The sequence below is a fragment of the Protomyctophum bolini genome (assembly GCF_963924005.1).
Source record: "Protomyctophum bolini genome assembly, chromosome: 6".
Lineage (NCBI taxonomy): Eukaryota > Metazoa > Chordata > Actinopteri > Myctophiformes > Myctophidae > Protomyctophum > Protomyctophum bolini.
The window spans coordinates 39297033-39313127 of NC_137867.1; the positions used below are offsets into that span (position 1 = coordinate 39297033).

Genomic DNA, 16095 nt, shown 5'->3' on the forward strand with positions numbered 1-16095 from the left:
GGTCCAGTCGAGTATGCGGAACCTTTGTTTGTTCAGCCTCTGTTTTTGCGAACTAAACACTCCCTGCCCACACCGGAAGTGTGCATTCATTGACAGCGAAAATAAATAAATAAACGAGCGTGATTGTTGTGTTCGTTTTTGTATTTGTATGTTCTTTTGTTGTCATAATAAACCTAGGACACATTGATGATATTATTATTATTGAAGCGAAAACATGTTTGCTGGACTGCCTGAACTGGGAATATCCAATGGCGAGGACCTCAAAGAAACTCTCACCAACTGCACAGAGCCTCTGAAAGCCATTGATCAGTTCCAGGTAGGTTATGTTCCAAGCATGGTAACTTATGTATTGGTAACGAATGTTAGACGTAGCGACGGTGTAAACGTCCCAACATCAAAATGTGAAAATAATAAAGCCAACAATCTGAAGGTTTGCCAGAAGATAGCCTTGGATCAAGACTATCATAGATGTAGCCGCAATGTGCTATGTGCAACTAGATTTATTTATTTATTTAAATAATGGCATCTATATCGATCTTGCAGTAGGCCCTCCATTGATCAAATCCGACCTGCTTGTATTAAACCAAACGATGTTAAACTCACCAACATTGCAGCTGTAGGGCAAGCTTGAATTAACCTCTGTCAATCTGCAAAGTGTTTGTTTCATAAAAAATCCATCGTAGACAATTATGAACTTATGACTATGAGCTACTTTCTGCCAAGAAATTCCGTGTAATTTTGGACTCGGTGGAAGGAAGTCACAAACGTCCATGCGCACCACCTCGAATTTGCACAATGCAGAATGCACACATGCAGCTGCAGCAGGAGGTTGCGTTCATGAAAACGAGTGCTTCCAAACGCCAACAGTACTTGACAGAAAGTTACACGTAGCACTCATAACATATGTATGCTGTACATTGGATTTTTATGAAACAAACACTTTGCAGATTGAAAGAGGATAATTCAAGCTTTCCTTACAGCTGCAATGTTGGTGAGTTAGTTTAATGTCGTTTAATACAATCAGATCAGACCTTTCTGTTTGGAACTTTGGATGAATGGGCTCTCAATGGCTGGTGTTGCAACTCTATTCAACCCATTATAAACAATCTAGCCAAGCTGCGGCTAACAGGACATTATGCAATATGCATCATGACATTACAAAACACAACGATTATGCGCCTAACATAATTAGTCTGCCACGAAACAGTGTTTACAACGAGGTAGACGTGTGGGTAATAATAATAATAATTTATAGTAAATATTAAAGAGAGAGAGGGGCCTCTCTCTCTCTCTCTCTCTCTCTCTGTACATACCACTACTGCCTACAATATTGAATAGCAATATTGAATAAAGGTGGTTGCACTCTGGATGCGTTTTTTGGAAAACCGACGGAAAAACGTTGCTAAAAATCAGAAAAAACTCATCCAGGACCGTCCACTAATCCTCCTACCTCTGTCTGTCTGCAGACTGAAAATGGCATCCTGTTGCCGACTCTCCAGTCTGCCCTGCCCTTCCTGGACCTGCATGGCACTCCTCGCCTGGAGTTCCATCAGTCTGTCTTTGACGAGCTACGAGACAAGCTGATGGAGAGAGTTGCCACCATCGCAGACGGAAAAGATGAGGACAGGTATGTATGTCACATGTACATTGGAATAGTCTTGTGTTTCTCTTAAGAAATCATCACTGTAAGTGGTGCGTTTATATAGCGCTTTCATCCAAAGCGCTTTACATTCACCCATTCACACACGCCATTCATACGCCGATGGCAGAGGAAAGCATGCAAGGCACCAAACTGCATATATTGTCAATTAGGGGTTCAGAGTCTTGCTCAAGGACACTTTGACACTTAAGGTCATTACACACTGGCGAATTAGCGACGCGATGCGAATAAGCAATCTGAAAATGCGAAATATTGCATGTTGCAGTTCGCCTGCGAATCTCTGCAAAATACGACACCAGAGCGAACAAATAAAGAGCGAAAACTTTCGCTTTTTCGCACATTCGCCACTGATGTGGAAGCTTGCATGGACTTCAATTGGTTTTTTTTAATGCGAATTATTCACACGTGTAATGACCTTAACTCTGGGGGGAGCCCAGCATTGAACTGGGAACCTCACGGTTTCCATGCTCTACCGGCCACTCTACTCCTAAGCCACAGCAGCCCCACAATGCTGTCAGGTAGAAACCAAAGGGTTGCTTTTCAGGAAACAGAATTAAAATGTTCAGAAATGGTGAAAATAGCTGATCTACAATACCATGCTTGGTGTGAGATTGGCTTGTAGAGGGGCTATTTTCACTATTGCTTGAAACCCTTGAACAGTCTGTGTTGCTGGTATCGCTATTACATTATTAATGTTGTATTGTATATCAACATCGGTCATATCGGTTATCGGCCAGAACAGCAATTCATTATATCGATATCGGCCAAAATGTCTCATCGGCACATCCCTAGTTTTTAATTTCACCATACATTTATATTCCAAAAAACTCACAATGTTACATAAATATGACGTTCATTGGACTATTTTTGACATATGTCAACAGATATGGAAAGCTCGAGGAGCTTCTGGAGAAGAGCTTTCCATTGGTCAAAATGCCTTCTATCCAGCCGGTGGTCATGCAGGTGCTGAAGCATTTACCCAAGGCAAGTGTCCCACCTCTGCTGTAGCTTCATTAATGTCCTGGGTGACTGTCCACATAATGCCATCACATTGCATGTGAAAGCTCTGGGAAATGTGCATTCTGTTGATTCATTGAATAAGGGCAGTGGTATATTGGTATATGGTATATTGAACGTTAGAGATCTTGCCAACACAATATGTACAATGTGGAGTGCTCCGTGGTTGAAGAGTGAATTTTGTAGGTATAACGATACAGTAACTGCATAAAAAAATCTATTTTAATTTCAAGAAGAATCGAAGAATATCGAAATGTAAACGGCAACATTGACTTTGTATCGAATCGTTTTGCAATGCAAATCGATTGTATCAATACATAAGTACTTGTGCCTTGTATTTAACAATTTTAGGACGTGTGTATTCTCTCTGTGGTACGAGTTTGTGTTCAAATATAATGTATTTGCCAGAGAATCACGGTGTTTACATTTTCCAAAAACCTGCACTATCCACATGTTTCACACAGATTTAATTTCTTTGCCAAATAATTACTTTATCGATTTTAAATCATTGAATCGTATCGCCATAATGAACCAATATCGTCCATGTATCGTATCGTCAACCATGTATTGTGATGCATATCGTATCGCTGTTAAAATGTATCGTTATACCCCTAATTATTTGTTATTGACACAAATTACTGCTAGCTAAAAGCTTTGCCCTTGGTTTAACAGGTTCCAGAGAAGAAGCTAAAGATGGTGATGGCCGACAAGGAGCTGTACAAGGTCTGTGCGGTGGAGGTCAAACGTCAGATCTGGCAGGACAACCAGGCTCTGTTTGGAGACGAAGTCTCGCCGCTACTCAAGCAGTACATCGTGGAGAAGGAATCAGCATTGTTCAGCAGTGATGTCTCCATTCTGCACAACTTCTTCAGCCCTTCTCCAAAAACGAGGCGCCAAGGAGAGGTGATACTGTCTGTACCATTGTATATAATGAGCATTAGTGAGGACCAATTATATGAAGATAGTAGGTTGAAATATAGGTTGAAAATGGGTATTGCCCCAGTGACCCAAATCCCTATAAAATAATCTTGGGCCAGGGTGACTATTGTAAAACAAAGTTTAATTAACCATCACAGTACCTTGAGGGCCCAGTTTCTTCTGGGTACTGTGATGGTTTAGGCATCTGTCTCTGTACCCACAAAAACGTCCCCTGCTCACAAAAACGCCCCTGTGTCTCTCATTAAAAGAATCCTGAGTGATGTACCCAGTACCACGACTCTTTTTAAGAACTGTGTAGGAGCCCTGTGTCCTCCTCTGCTGCTGTTAACCGCTCCTGCTGCCCGTGTAGGTGGTCCTGAAGCTGACCCAGATGATCGGGAAGAACGTGAAGCTCTACGACATGGTGCTGCAGTTCCTGCGGACACTCTTCCTGCGCACGCGCAACGTCCACTACTGCACGCTACGAGCCGAGCTGCTCATGTCCCTGCACGAGTTGGACATCAGCGAGATCTGCACCGTGGATCCCTGCCACAAGGTATGTGTTTTAAACGGAAAGAACTGCACCGTGGATCCCTGCCACAAGGTATGTGTTTTAAACGGAAAGAACTGCACCATGGATCCCTGACCCAAGGTATGTGTTTTAAAGAGATCTGCACCGTGGATCCCTGCCACAAGGTACCACCGCGTTTGACAGGAGAGACAACGAACAGTTCTGCTAGTTGTGCTCAGTAGCATCACTGCTCCAGGGTTTGTCTAAAACATTCTTTATCTCTTGAGGTCACGGTGTAGGGGATTCAGTACTTGAGTTGAGTCAACCAAAGTAGCTATTGGAACGTAACTAAGGAACTACATTACTTTACAAATTCGTTTTTTTGGTAACCTTTTGTATAATAAGAATATAACAATAATGGCAGTGAACAGAACAGTAAACAGTCAAGAGCACGTTAGTCAAGTAAATTAAACTCTTCAAGGAGTGATCATGGTATGAATGTCATATTGACATACATGACAAGTTAAACTTTATCTTTTGCGTGTATGTTTGTTGACAGTTCACCTGGTGCTTGGACGCTTGCATTCGTGAGAAGTTTGTGGACGCCAAGCGAGCCAGAGAGCTGCAGGGCTTTCTGGATGGAGTGAAAAAGGGACAAGAGCAGGTCCTCGGGTAAGGGAGGAGATGCACAGTACATTAGGAAATCATGATTCTCCAGTCCACACACTGATATAATCTCCTGTCTTGCTTTGTCAGGGACCTGTCCATGATCCTGTGTGACCCGTTTGCTTGTAACACGCTGGTGCTGAGTACGGTCAGGAACTTACAGGAGCTGCTCGGTCAAGATGCTCTGCCCAGGGTAACAATGCACTCCCTTGTACATTTGGCTAACATTCAGCGAGAGAGAGAAAAGAAGAAAATATATATTTTGTGGTACCCCTGCCTGGAATCAATGTAGAGCGACAGGTTGGCGCCACAGAACATGACACAGCTGGAAAAACAATGCTGGAAGTTTAATCAATGCATTTGTATGTATTGATGCTGAACAGGACAGCCCAGACCTGATGCTGCTCCTCAGAATGCTGTCGCTGGGTCAAGGCGCTTGGGACATGATCGACAGTCAGGTCTTCAGGGAGCCTCGTTTGGTACGCATTTCTCATTTCTGTTTCTGGGAGCTTTTTAAAAGGACAATTTGCGGAGCGCACATACGCCAGTACTGCTCTGCTTCAGCATTATTCAGTTGTACGACTTAATAATCTGAATCATTAGGTCCTTTTTATGAATGCATTGGATTATTTGGGTTCCTTCGTCTCTTTCTTACTTATAGGATCTAGAGGTCGTGACCCGTTTCCTGCCGGCGATGATGTCTGTGGTCGTGGACGACTACACCTTCGGCATGGAGCAGAAACTGCCCAGTGAGGAGAAGAGCTCTCTGACGTATCCTACCTCTCTACCCGATGCCTTCACCAGGTAACTGTCTTATCCTACCTCTCTACCCGATGCCTTCACCAGGTAACTGTAACTGTCTTATCCTACCTCTCTACCCGATGCCTTCACCAGGTAATCTGCCAAGTACTGTTACAATTAGTCTTGTGCAGGAATTTTTCAGAATATAGGTGCTAGAGTGCCAAGCCGATTACCAAGCAAGCCCAGACTTCCATTTCCCCCCAAAACCGGAAGGTGAAATGTTCTATTACTACCTCGCGCTAATATGTCTGATCTCTCTTTAGAAGGCAACGTCACGGACAAATAGCGTGGATGTGGGTGTGAGTGCTGTCATTGACTGAACGTATTGTTTTGGTTTATTATTAGCGTATTTTCACGGGCGCGTGCTCGTTTCGTGCACGGGCGACTAGACTTGGATTGTGGTGAGGACGCCTGCGTTAGTCGCACCCCATCTGAAAAGGCCTATACTCAAGTTCTTATGATACTACATTACATGTCTGCACTAATGCTGTATTCTACTTAATAAGGTGATTCGAACATATTACGTTTTCTCTAAAGTAATTCAACCTGCAGTTTTAATAGTAATATCAACTAAAGTAATTGTATAATGTTCTTCATTCATCTCCAACTTGATAAGTACTGCGCTTTAGGAATAGCTTTAATGGATGCGTGTTCCTCCCCCAACCCTGCAGGTTTCTACAGGAGAACAGGGTTGCCTGTGAGATGGGCCTCTACTACATCCTCCACATCGCCAAGCTGAGGAACAAGAACGCCTTGCAGAGGTTGCTCCCTGCGTTAGGTGAGCTACGTTGTGCTAAGATGTGATATAAACACAGAATTTGAAAAAGCAATGCCTCTTTAATCCAAAACTAGGGAAGCACCGTTATTGAAAGGTTGGCCCATAATACCAACATACTACTTAGTGTAAACGGCTTGTAAATGTAGTATTTGTATATACTAGCCCTTACCCGTTGTGAAATACTTGCATTTCGCATTTTTTATTGACTAATAAATTCATTATTCATTTATAATTTGTTAAATTGGAAAAAGGGCTTCGTTAAGACCTCCATATTATTATGGTCAATGCCTGTGTGAAAAGTGGGAGTGATTGGTGTAGGCGGTGAGGAGATACGGCAGTCATTCAGACAGACATTGAGTTAATTATAGTATGATAATATGTAAAGCACCTCCGACCAATTATCTCCAGTGAAAGTACCAACCCTTTTGTGTGTCGTTGTCCTACAGTGGAGACTCATAACGACATGGCCTTTGGGGACATCTTCCTGCATCTGTTGACGGGACACCTCACCATGCTCGCTGACGATTTTGGGTCCGATGAGTTCTGCTCCGTCGTCTTTGACGGCTTCCTCCTCACTTCTTTCTCCAGGTCCGTTGCTGCTTGTCCTGAGAAAATACATGTTATTATTATTTTTTTGCATGCATTTACTGCTGGGCAACATATCAAAATAATATTTATATACAGTATGATGTGTGAGACATCATCTAGGGCTTTACATAGTGTAATCGCCAATGTAGAACCGATCTACAAGCTTGTAGATCTGTTGTTACTGACAGGTTGGTAGAACGGCCGGATGGGAACTGTGAGGTTCCCAGTTCGATCCCGGGCTCCCCCTGAGTGTCCTTGAGCAAGATTATGAACTCCTAATTGCTACTGATGTGCAGGTTGGGGCCGTGCATGGTTTCCTCCGCCATCGGTGTGTGAATATGTGTGTGAATGGGTGAATGTAATGCACAATCTATGTAAAGCTCTTTGCATAAAAAAGTGCTATATAAATGCACCATTTGCCATTTATTTACCAATTGAGAAGACAATAATTATACTGTCACAGCACAATATCTATAGCGAGGTATTTGATTTAAAAAATCACACCCGTCAGTTGACCCGTGTGAAGTGAGGGGCGCTCTTATCATTGTACATCATGACGTAAAACTATGCCTATTTGCTCGTAAAATTCTCCATTCATTGTCAATGGGAATTTAATGTTTGTGTAGGACAAAAGAGACATGAAGCTGATTTGCACAGATACTATGACGTATAATTCTCCATTCATTGTCAATGGGAATTTAATGTTTGTGTAGGACGGAAATCTACACTAATAGCTGAAAAAGTATCATATTTGATTTTGTCCATGCATCAAAATTGTTTGACACTGTTGTTTTTGTTTTGTTGTCCACAGTAAAGAGAATGTCCACAGACATACTCTACGTATGTTACTGCATCTTCACCAAAAAGTGCTGCCATCAACCGTGGAGAGCTTGATGAAAACCCTGGAGCCTCCCAAACAGGTTGGTCATGTCTTCACAGGCTGGGGTTGGGGAATAATTAAAAGTACTTGATTCATTAAATAATTTAACTATTTCACTTGCTTGACAGTCAAAGACATTTAAAACAGCCGGCACAAAATGCCTCAATTAGAGCCCAACCGATGCCAGACAGTTAGTAAATAAAAATAATTTCACATTTTTCTTTAGATAATGTGTAATCCTTCTTCTTAGCCATTGCTCAAGCTTATCCACCGGCCATTGCCAGTCACAGACCATATTGTTCTTGTTAACCACCAAGGTAATGACAATCTTTGATATAACTACCCCGACCTCTAGTGATCCAATCATTTAGTGCCATCTTGTGGCGAGAGTTTTGTTTTGCACTTTGCAGTGCTTTCACTTATGCAATCTGTGTCCACTCAGGTTTTTATTTTATTTTATTGGACCATCATTTCACCGTCAGAGCCCCGAGACCCGTGACAAACTGTACGGGTCCCGACCCGGACCGGCTTCATAGTGTGAAATAAAATGTGGCATACATTGTACTGTAGTAACTGTACTGACTTTCTTCCACTATGCTTTGGCTCCGACCACAGTGCAGCGAGCCACTGAAGGAGCTGTACAGCCAGCTGACGGAGAAGCTGGAGGCCCAGAAGAAGAGCCCTCCTCAGCCCGACGAAGCTCCGTCGTCCCTGGACCTGGGCCTCCACCCCGTCACGGTCCCCACAACCACCTCCACCCCCAGCACCACCTCCTCCACCGCTCCCCCGACACCTCTGTGAGACCACCCGCTTCCAAAGGTTATCAGCCTATAGATAATCGCCAGTATGTTCCTATCAAGACGACCATTCAATGCAGCCAGTATGGACATTTCCACAAACTGCCTACCGCGAGTAGGCGGTTATGAAGTAACGGAAGTGAAATGACTGCCGCCGAAGCGAAAACATCGGTGAAACTGACTTGCATGGCCGGTTAAGACTGCTATGAGGTTATGGGAATTACATGGACGGGTTAGATTTAGCCATTACGGTTAGTAATAGTCGGACAACGCGACGTCGGAATAATGGCTGACAACAACGTCAGTATGTGGATATGTCCATACTTAAACTGGCTCCATTGAATGGTGTTGATAGCGGCTGATGAGACGGACATTAAATACGGAGATAACATCCGAAACTGCTCGTGAGACAGGCACAGCGGAGCGCTTCCATTATCATCAGCGGCAATGGACGGAAGAGAAAATTATCTTATAGAAGATGACTCGGATTGTATAGCATCGAGATGAGATGAGATTGGCTTATGGAAGAAGAAAAAAAAAAAGACTGGAAATTCTCTCTTGTAAGATTGTTTTTGTCAAGGGTTAGTCTTTTTTGTTGTATGTTATGGAAAGGGTCTAATCATGTGACCAAACCTTCTTTTTTTTTCTCTCAATGGGGGAAATGTTACTTTTACATATAAAAAAGAAAAGAAACGCTGTCTTGCATTGTTTGTCCAAATATATTTTCATAGTTGGGCTGCCTGATACTGTGTGTTAAGTGGAAGTGTAGTGCAAGAAGCCTGTAAATAAATAATTATATAAAAGTTAAAAAATAATTGGGTGTTGTTGTTGTTCAGAATGACCGAACAGGAAACATACAATTGTCAAGAATGACAACTCAAGAAAAAGAGGAACTAAGCAGGTGCTCAACGGAGATAGCAAAACGTCTTTTTTATCAAGACTGTTTTTGTTCCAGGGACCCACAGAAGATGTTTCTAAAATAGACCTAGAAGCTCGTAGAGGGGCACGAAGTATGGCCTTGTACAATGCACATAATGTAGTTATTTAGTCACAAACTCTATACTTTTAAACAGTTAAATCCGTATTTCAACCAGGCATCCTTTTTGGGGGGGGCAGGTCGTAGGTCTATCTTTTCTTCTTCTTTTGAATCCTTCAAAAACTGCAGAAATAGCCAAGCTAACAACGCAATACTATTTTTGCTACTTTTGCATGGCACAATAAACAAAAAAAGAAATGTGGAGATGCCAGCCACGTTTTTGTTTAGGGTCATATGATCACCAACTGAACTACTATCATGTACATTTCCTGTCCGACTCAATGTGTAAAATAAGTGGTATTCCCCTTTAACTTGAAGGCTGAACCTGACAGAAAGTACTTCAGCCCTTCCTGTAACCAGAGGTGTTATAATGTAAAGAAGCAGCCGCTCTCATGCCACAGACCACCTACTACAGAGCATACGTCAGTCTGTTCAGTCTGGTAAGAGTGCTGTGCTTAGTGTGCCATTGAATTGAACATATTGAAATGTAGTAAAACGATATATATGTATGTAAAATGTATGCATTTAAGTTTTTTTTTTATTATAATTATTATTTGTATACACATTTCGGAGTGTGTGCCGACGTCTTGTCCTGTCTGAAGGATCATTATGACTACCTATATGGGCTTATGTTTGTTACAGAGTTGATTCTTCTTCACACAGAGTTTCTGCCCCACATTTTCCACATTTATTTGGGCCAAACGTCACGCAAATCGGTACACATTATCTCTATAATCATGTCATCAAGATGGGCCTGTCACTTTTGAGATATAGGATTACCATGTCTGTTTTGAAGCTTTGCATGTGAAGAACAGTGGTTCTTTACCTTGTGTGCCCGCTAAAGCCCGCTTTATACTTGGTTGCGTGCTGTAAATAGCAGATATGCAAGTTCACAGCGCGTCACGTTCGTGGGCGCGTTGTGAGATTGTAGATCTGCTATTTACCAAGCACGACACCGGCACGCAAGCATGTATAACTGAGGCTTTAGAGTCGTTTGTTTAGAGTTCATGGCATTTACTCATTTAAAGAGCATCTTCTAAATGCCTAAATTATAAATGAACAAGAGTAACATTGAGCTGTTTTGTTTCTCTTAAATGTAGGTGTGAAACGGCAATCTTCCTTCCGTGACCCATTCAGAGATCTTGTTGTGAGAAATGAACACCACAGTGGTTCCCCGCATTCTGCCTCTAAACACGACATCATACACCAGCACATCATCGTGGGTGCAACAACACGCATGTCTCACCGTCCTCCTTAGCCTGGTCTTCATCCTGGGCTTCTTCCTCAACAGCTTCAGCGTCTGGGTGTTCTGCTGCCGCATGCCGCGCTGGAGCTCTGGCACCGTGCTGCAGTTCCACCTAGCCCTCAGCAGCGCCATAGCCCTGCCCATCTTGCCCATGGTGGCCGTGTACTTCTCCGTCGGCAGTAACCGAATCCTGTGCCACGTCCAGGTCGCACTGTTCGCGTCGCACATATACGGCAGCATCATGTTCCTCACGCTCATCAGCATCCATCGATATGTGGCCGTGGCGCGCTTCAACGAGGGCTCTCGCATGAAACAAAAGGGATTCGTCACTAAACTGTGTGCCTCGGTGTGGGCTCTGGTTTTGATCCTGTCCGTGGTCTGCGCTTCCGTTCTCCCGTCCAGTAAGGAGGGGACACATGTGTATTGTATCAGCATCCACCAGGATAATCTGATTGATACGTATGTTGTCATTAACATCTTCTTGTGGATCTTTTTCCTGCTACCTTTCACTGTGTCTGCCGTCTTCTATTGCCGTCTGGCGAGCACAGTGGCTCGCCTTAACATTGACACGGCCAAGGGCCTGGCGGTCAAGGTGAAATCTCAGAAGATGATAGGCATCTGCTTAGTGATATTTTGTCTGAGCTTTCTGCCGTGTAATGTGGTCAGGACAGTGGCTGTGGTGCTGAAAAAGTACCAACTAGGAGAGGAGGAGATCTTCCCACTGATGGAGACCACTTACTATGCCACCTGGATCTGGAGTGAACTGTTGAACAGCTGTCTGAATCCATTGTTGTACTGTTTCGCTTCGCAGAAGTTCAGAGGTGTATTCCAGTCTCTCAGGATTCCATTCAGGACATCAAAGAGGCTCTCAGAATAAGAGTGCTTTACAGCTCTGAAATGTAAACATATAAATGACATGTATAACCTGAGGCAGATTCTCAAAATGTCAGTTGGTCCAAGTGTTGCTTGAGTTCTGTACTAAGAGCCTCCTCAACCTGCGCTTTGTTTTCTCAAAACAAACTGGTCAGGCTCCTACTTGGCCTCAGCCCCCGAACCCACCTCACACATGCCCACTTTGACATGCTGGAATGGCTTAGGGTCGACGACAGAGTACAGCATCTTGCAATGGGTCTGGTCCACAAGATTCGATACACCACCAAGATACCCATGTACCTGTCTAAATACAAAGACAGTGCAACAAACCATGTACAACCCAGAGTCGGCACAAATAAGGGACTAAATTATTTCCGCTCCTATGCCACCAAAATGTGGAATGCCCTACCAACAGTCATTAAGACACGTGAATCCCTTGACTTCTTCAAAACCGCTCTCAAAGGGCACCTACGGACGGCTGCAATTCGAAACTGGCCCCCGTAAAATCTGAATCTCCTCCAACGTCCCCCTTTTTCCCCTCGCTGTAAATGTTTCTTTTCCCTTTTTACCTCCTTTACGATGAATTCCTGTTCTGTTCTTTGGCTATATAGAAGTGTCTATTTGTACGTCTCAAAATGTTTTGATGAATTGAACATGGTGGACCCTCTTGTAAACAAGTGTAATGCTTAATTGGGTCGTCCACTCACAGTTAACAGTCTGTATTGAGTTTGTGCTTGAAATGTACTGTAATTCTGCAAACTGTTAATAAATATTTCAATCAATCAATGACGTACATTTTCCCTTCATTGTCAATGGCGTTTACAAAATAAACATTGAACTAAAGACAAACATTAAACCTTATCAGCCTTAAACCTTAAAATGTATCTTTTGTTATTATCTTATTATGTTATCTTTTAACCATGATACAATGTTTAAAAAAGATAACTGAATTTATGTGATTGGTTAGCCGATTTGCTCGTCTACTGTACATACAGTATGACATACATTTTCCTTTCATTGTCAATGGCATTTAATGTTTGCGTTGCCACAAATTTATGTCATATTTCAGGCACATATGACGTAATTATCCTTTCATTGTCAATGGCAAATGTGAGACGGGACGAAAAGCTTTAGGCCTATAGGAAGGTCTATAGCGCCCCTCAAAAATGACTCAAGTGAATGTGCTTCTTTTACCATCCACCACTGCAAGATAATCTGCACAAATCGACATAGTGTAGCTGTTTGGTTGTGTGTGACATCAGAGCGGAGAACTGATTAGTCTATATAAGAAATCAGGAGGATCATCAAACAATGTACATGTGAAAGACTATCCTATCTTAATAGGTGTTGATTTCTCAATCACTCATGCTGGTATAGCAGTGAAGTAATTTTTTCTGATAAGGAAATGGATTAACCACGTTTACTACAGAGAAAATAACTTGCCTAACCCTCTGCACAGAAGAATACAGTACATGTATATTGTCATAGAAAGAGACATCTGGACAGCACGGAATACAGTTCAACCCCCAAAAAGTCCAAGAGCCTAAAAAAGAAAGGTCAATTTTTATGACCCCTTTTGATAATTTAAATGATGATTGGCCATCTCCCCACGACGTTGCCTTCTATGGCCAACACTACTGACCGTCGCTTCCGCTTCAAGTGGCGGTCCATTGTGACCTTGACGGCAGCCGTTGCCCTCGTGTTCCTGCTCGTCGCCATGTGGGCACCACGTCTTCACAGCCCACATCAGTTGTCAGGCTGCACCTGGGCGGAGGCCGAGTCCCGCTACAACGACACCTACCCGCTCAGCCCTCCCGAGGTCACGCCGCAGGGCATCCGCTACCGCATCGCCGTCATCGCCGACCTAGACACGAGCTCCCGCAGCGACAAGGACTCGACGTGGTTCAGCTACCTGCGGCGAGGCCACCTGCTGGTGTCCCACAGCGGCCACAAGGTGTCGGTGGAATGGGACCAGGAGAGGGTGCTGCTCGAGAGCCACCTGGCGGAAAAGGGCAGGGGAATGGAGCTGTCGGAGCTGGTGGCGTTCAACGGGAAGCTCTACGGCGCGGACGACCGCACGGGCGTCGTGTACCACATCGACGGCGAGAAGGCCGTGCCGTGGGTCATCCTGACAGACGGGGACGGCTCCGTGGCCAAGGGCTTCAAAGCAGAGTGGATGGCGGTGAAGGACGAGCGGCTGTACGTGGGCGGTCTGGGCAAGGAGTGGACCACCACCACGGGGGACAAGGTTCTCCACCGCAACCCGCAGTGGGTCAAAGTGGTGGGCCACAGGGGGGACGTGCGACACGAGAACTGGATCCCCGCGTACGACTCCATGAGGTCCGCGGCCGGGATCGAGCCGCCGGGCTACCTCCTCCACGAGGCGGCGACCTGGAGCCGTGTCGTGCAGCGTTGGTTTTTCCTCCCTCGCCGTGCGAGCCGGGAGCTGTACGACGAGACGGCGGACGAGCTGCGCGGCACGAACATGGTCATCAGCTCATCGGCCGATTTCAAGGACGTCACCGTGAGCCGTGTGCAGGGGCCGCACGACCCCACCCACGGATTCTCCTCTTTTAAATTCGTCCCCAACACGGACGACCAGATCGTGCTGGCGCTCAAGTCGAAAGAGGTGGCCCAAATCACCGCCACGTACATCACAGCCTTTACGTTAGACGGACGCGTCCTCTTACCCGAAACCAAAATTGAGGACGTCAAATACGAGGGGCTGGAGTTCATTTAGAGATAGGGGATGATGTTCTCAAACGTTTCAGGGGCCCTAGCCCCTCCAATGCATGGCTTTTATAAATTACGCCATATTGGCAGCCAAGTCTGTGGACTTTGGGGCAGCAGTTAAACAAACATTGACAATGTGAGACATCATGTGGCCAATATAAATACAGTGGGTGCCACTCACTTCACTGCTTTGGGGACTCCTAATAATGTCATTGCGAACGCAGATGATGAACGCAGGAACGTGGACAAGGCCCTGCTTCGAATGCACAACAAGCTGGTGTATTACTTCACACAAGTCACGAGTGTGATTTATTTTTAGTGCTGTGTGCTCAAAAATCATCACACCAGCTCCTGGTTGGCAGATTCGAGTCGTGTGACATCACAGTACTGATGTCATACACTGGCCTCCATGCCTACCCTGATTCTGATGTGCTGATGTCATGACTGATGTCAACAAACTATGAGTGGACGTGCACAGATAGACACTCACATCTTTCATCACACAGTTATGATCAGTGTTCTAACCCTGGCACTGCGTCATCTATACCTCAGACATCAGTCCCCTCCAGAGAAGCAGACCTCTCTGTGTCCATCAGTCCCCTCCAGAGAACCAGACCTCTCTGTGTCCATAGATGCCATGAACCTCGCAGGCGGTGTCTTGCTCTTCTTGCTCGCAACGAGCAGCTTTGGCCTCCCCATCGAGGCTCAAGACTGTCCCCGGCCTTCAGCGGGGCCCAACACCATTTTGAGCAGTGAAGACATCGTCAAAGTGACCTTTCCCGACGGAGATAAGGTCACCTTCAACTGTGAGATCGGCTACGTCATCGCGGGGGGGACTCGGAGATACACCTGCTCCGCAGGAACGTGGCGGCCCGCTTTGAACATGATATGCGAGAGGAAATCCTGCAAATCCCTCGGCTATCCGGACAACGGGATTATAGATTATCCATCCGATGGGAATCAGTTTGGCGACAAGGCGGTGTTATCTTGCAACACCGGCTACGATTTGGTAGGTCAGAAAGAGGTGACCTGTGGAGCTGACGGGTGGATAGGCAGACTGGGAAGATGTGAAGTGGTTATATGTTCTCCACCGCCGCAGGCCGCAAATGCCAAGTACAGTCCCGTGCAAGACGACTATGAATATGGACACGGTGTGACGTACAAGTGTAAAAAGGATTTCACACGCAACGGATCAAGCTGGTCATTCTGTGAAACCGATGGGACATTCCACCCGGAACCTCCGACGTGCGTCAAGGTCATCTGTCCGACGCCAGACGTCCCGAATCTGCGTCGATACGAGGGGCCTCCGCCCCCTTATGGGTACTTGGCTCACGTGACATTAAAATGCGATGATGGGTTTGTGATGGTTGGCTCAGCCGGTGTGACGTGTGAAATTGAGAGCAAGTGGTCACCTCCGCTTCCACGTTGCAAAGAGCTTACAACCACCACCACCACCACTACTATCACCACCACCACTCCAAATAGAGCCCTGATGCTAGACAGTAATGCAACTAAATGGTGGCTCTTGGCTGCATTCTGCTTCTTTGTGTTTTAACCCGGTGGTTTTCAACCGTTTTCATATATCAAGGCC

At 45.0% G+C, this 16095-nt stretch overlaps 3 protein-coding genes across 3 annotated transcripts; all 3 read left to right on the forward strand.

Moving 5' to 3' along the window:
* The first annotated feature begins 83 nt into the window (after positions 1–83).
* nelfb (negative elongation factor complex member B) lies at positions 84–9314 on the forward strand. Its single transcript, XM_080764942.1, has 13 exons — positions 84–316; positions 1467–1627; positions 2545–2644; positions 3350–3580; positions 3966–4151; positions 4666–4778; positions 4863–4965; positions 5156–5251; positions 5434–5576; positions 6245–6351; positions 6798–6939; positions 7751–7859; positions 8435–9314. The coding sequence occupies exons 1-13, from the start codon at positions 215–217 to the stop codon at positions 8618–8620; spliced, it is 1779 nt and encodes a 592-aa protein (XP_080621068.1). The 5' UTR covers positions 84–214; the 3' UTR covers positions 8621–9314.
* A 1492-nt stretch (positions 9315–10806) lies between these two features.
* LOC308317003 (P2Y purinoceptor 2-like) lies at positions 10807–11775 on the forward strand (the record flags this gene model as incomplete). Its single annotated transcript, XM_080765793.1, has 1 exon — positions 10807–11775. One exon carries the CDS (start codon positions 10807–10809, stop codon positions 11773–11775), a length of 969 nt encoding a protein of 322 aa, XP_080621919.1.
* A 1587-nt stretch (positions 11776–13362) lies between these two features.
* LOC308317004 (soluble calcium-activated nucleotidase 1-like) lies at positions 13363–14511 on the forward strand (the record flags this gene model as incomplete). Its single annotated transcript, XM_080765794.1, has 1 exon — positions 13363–14511. The coding sequence occupies one exon, from the start codon at positions 13363–13365 to the stop codon at positions 14509–14511; it is 1149 nt and encodes a 382-aa protein (XP_080621920.1).
* Positions 14512–16095: the final 1584 nt, after the last annotated feature.

Excerpts from the sequence above, each read along its gene's own strand:
- nelfb (XM_080764942.1), top strand. The coding sequence starts at position 215 with ATGTTTGCTGGACTGCCTGAACTGGGAATATCCAATGGCGAGGACCTC. Across the intron at positions 4,152-4,665 it reads CCGTGGATCCCTGCCACAAG|TTCACCTGGTGCTTGGACGC; the intron begins GTATGTGTTTTA and ends GTTTGTTGACAG. Across the intron at positions 6,940-7,750 it reads CTCCTCACTTCTTTCTCCAG|TAAAGAGAATGTCCACAGAC; the intron begins GTCCGTTGCTGC and ends TGTTGTCCACAG.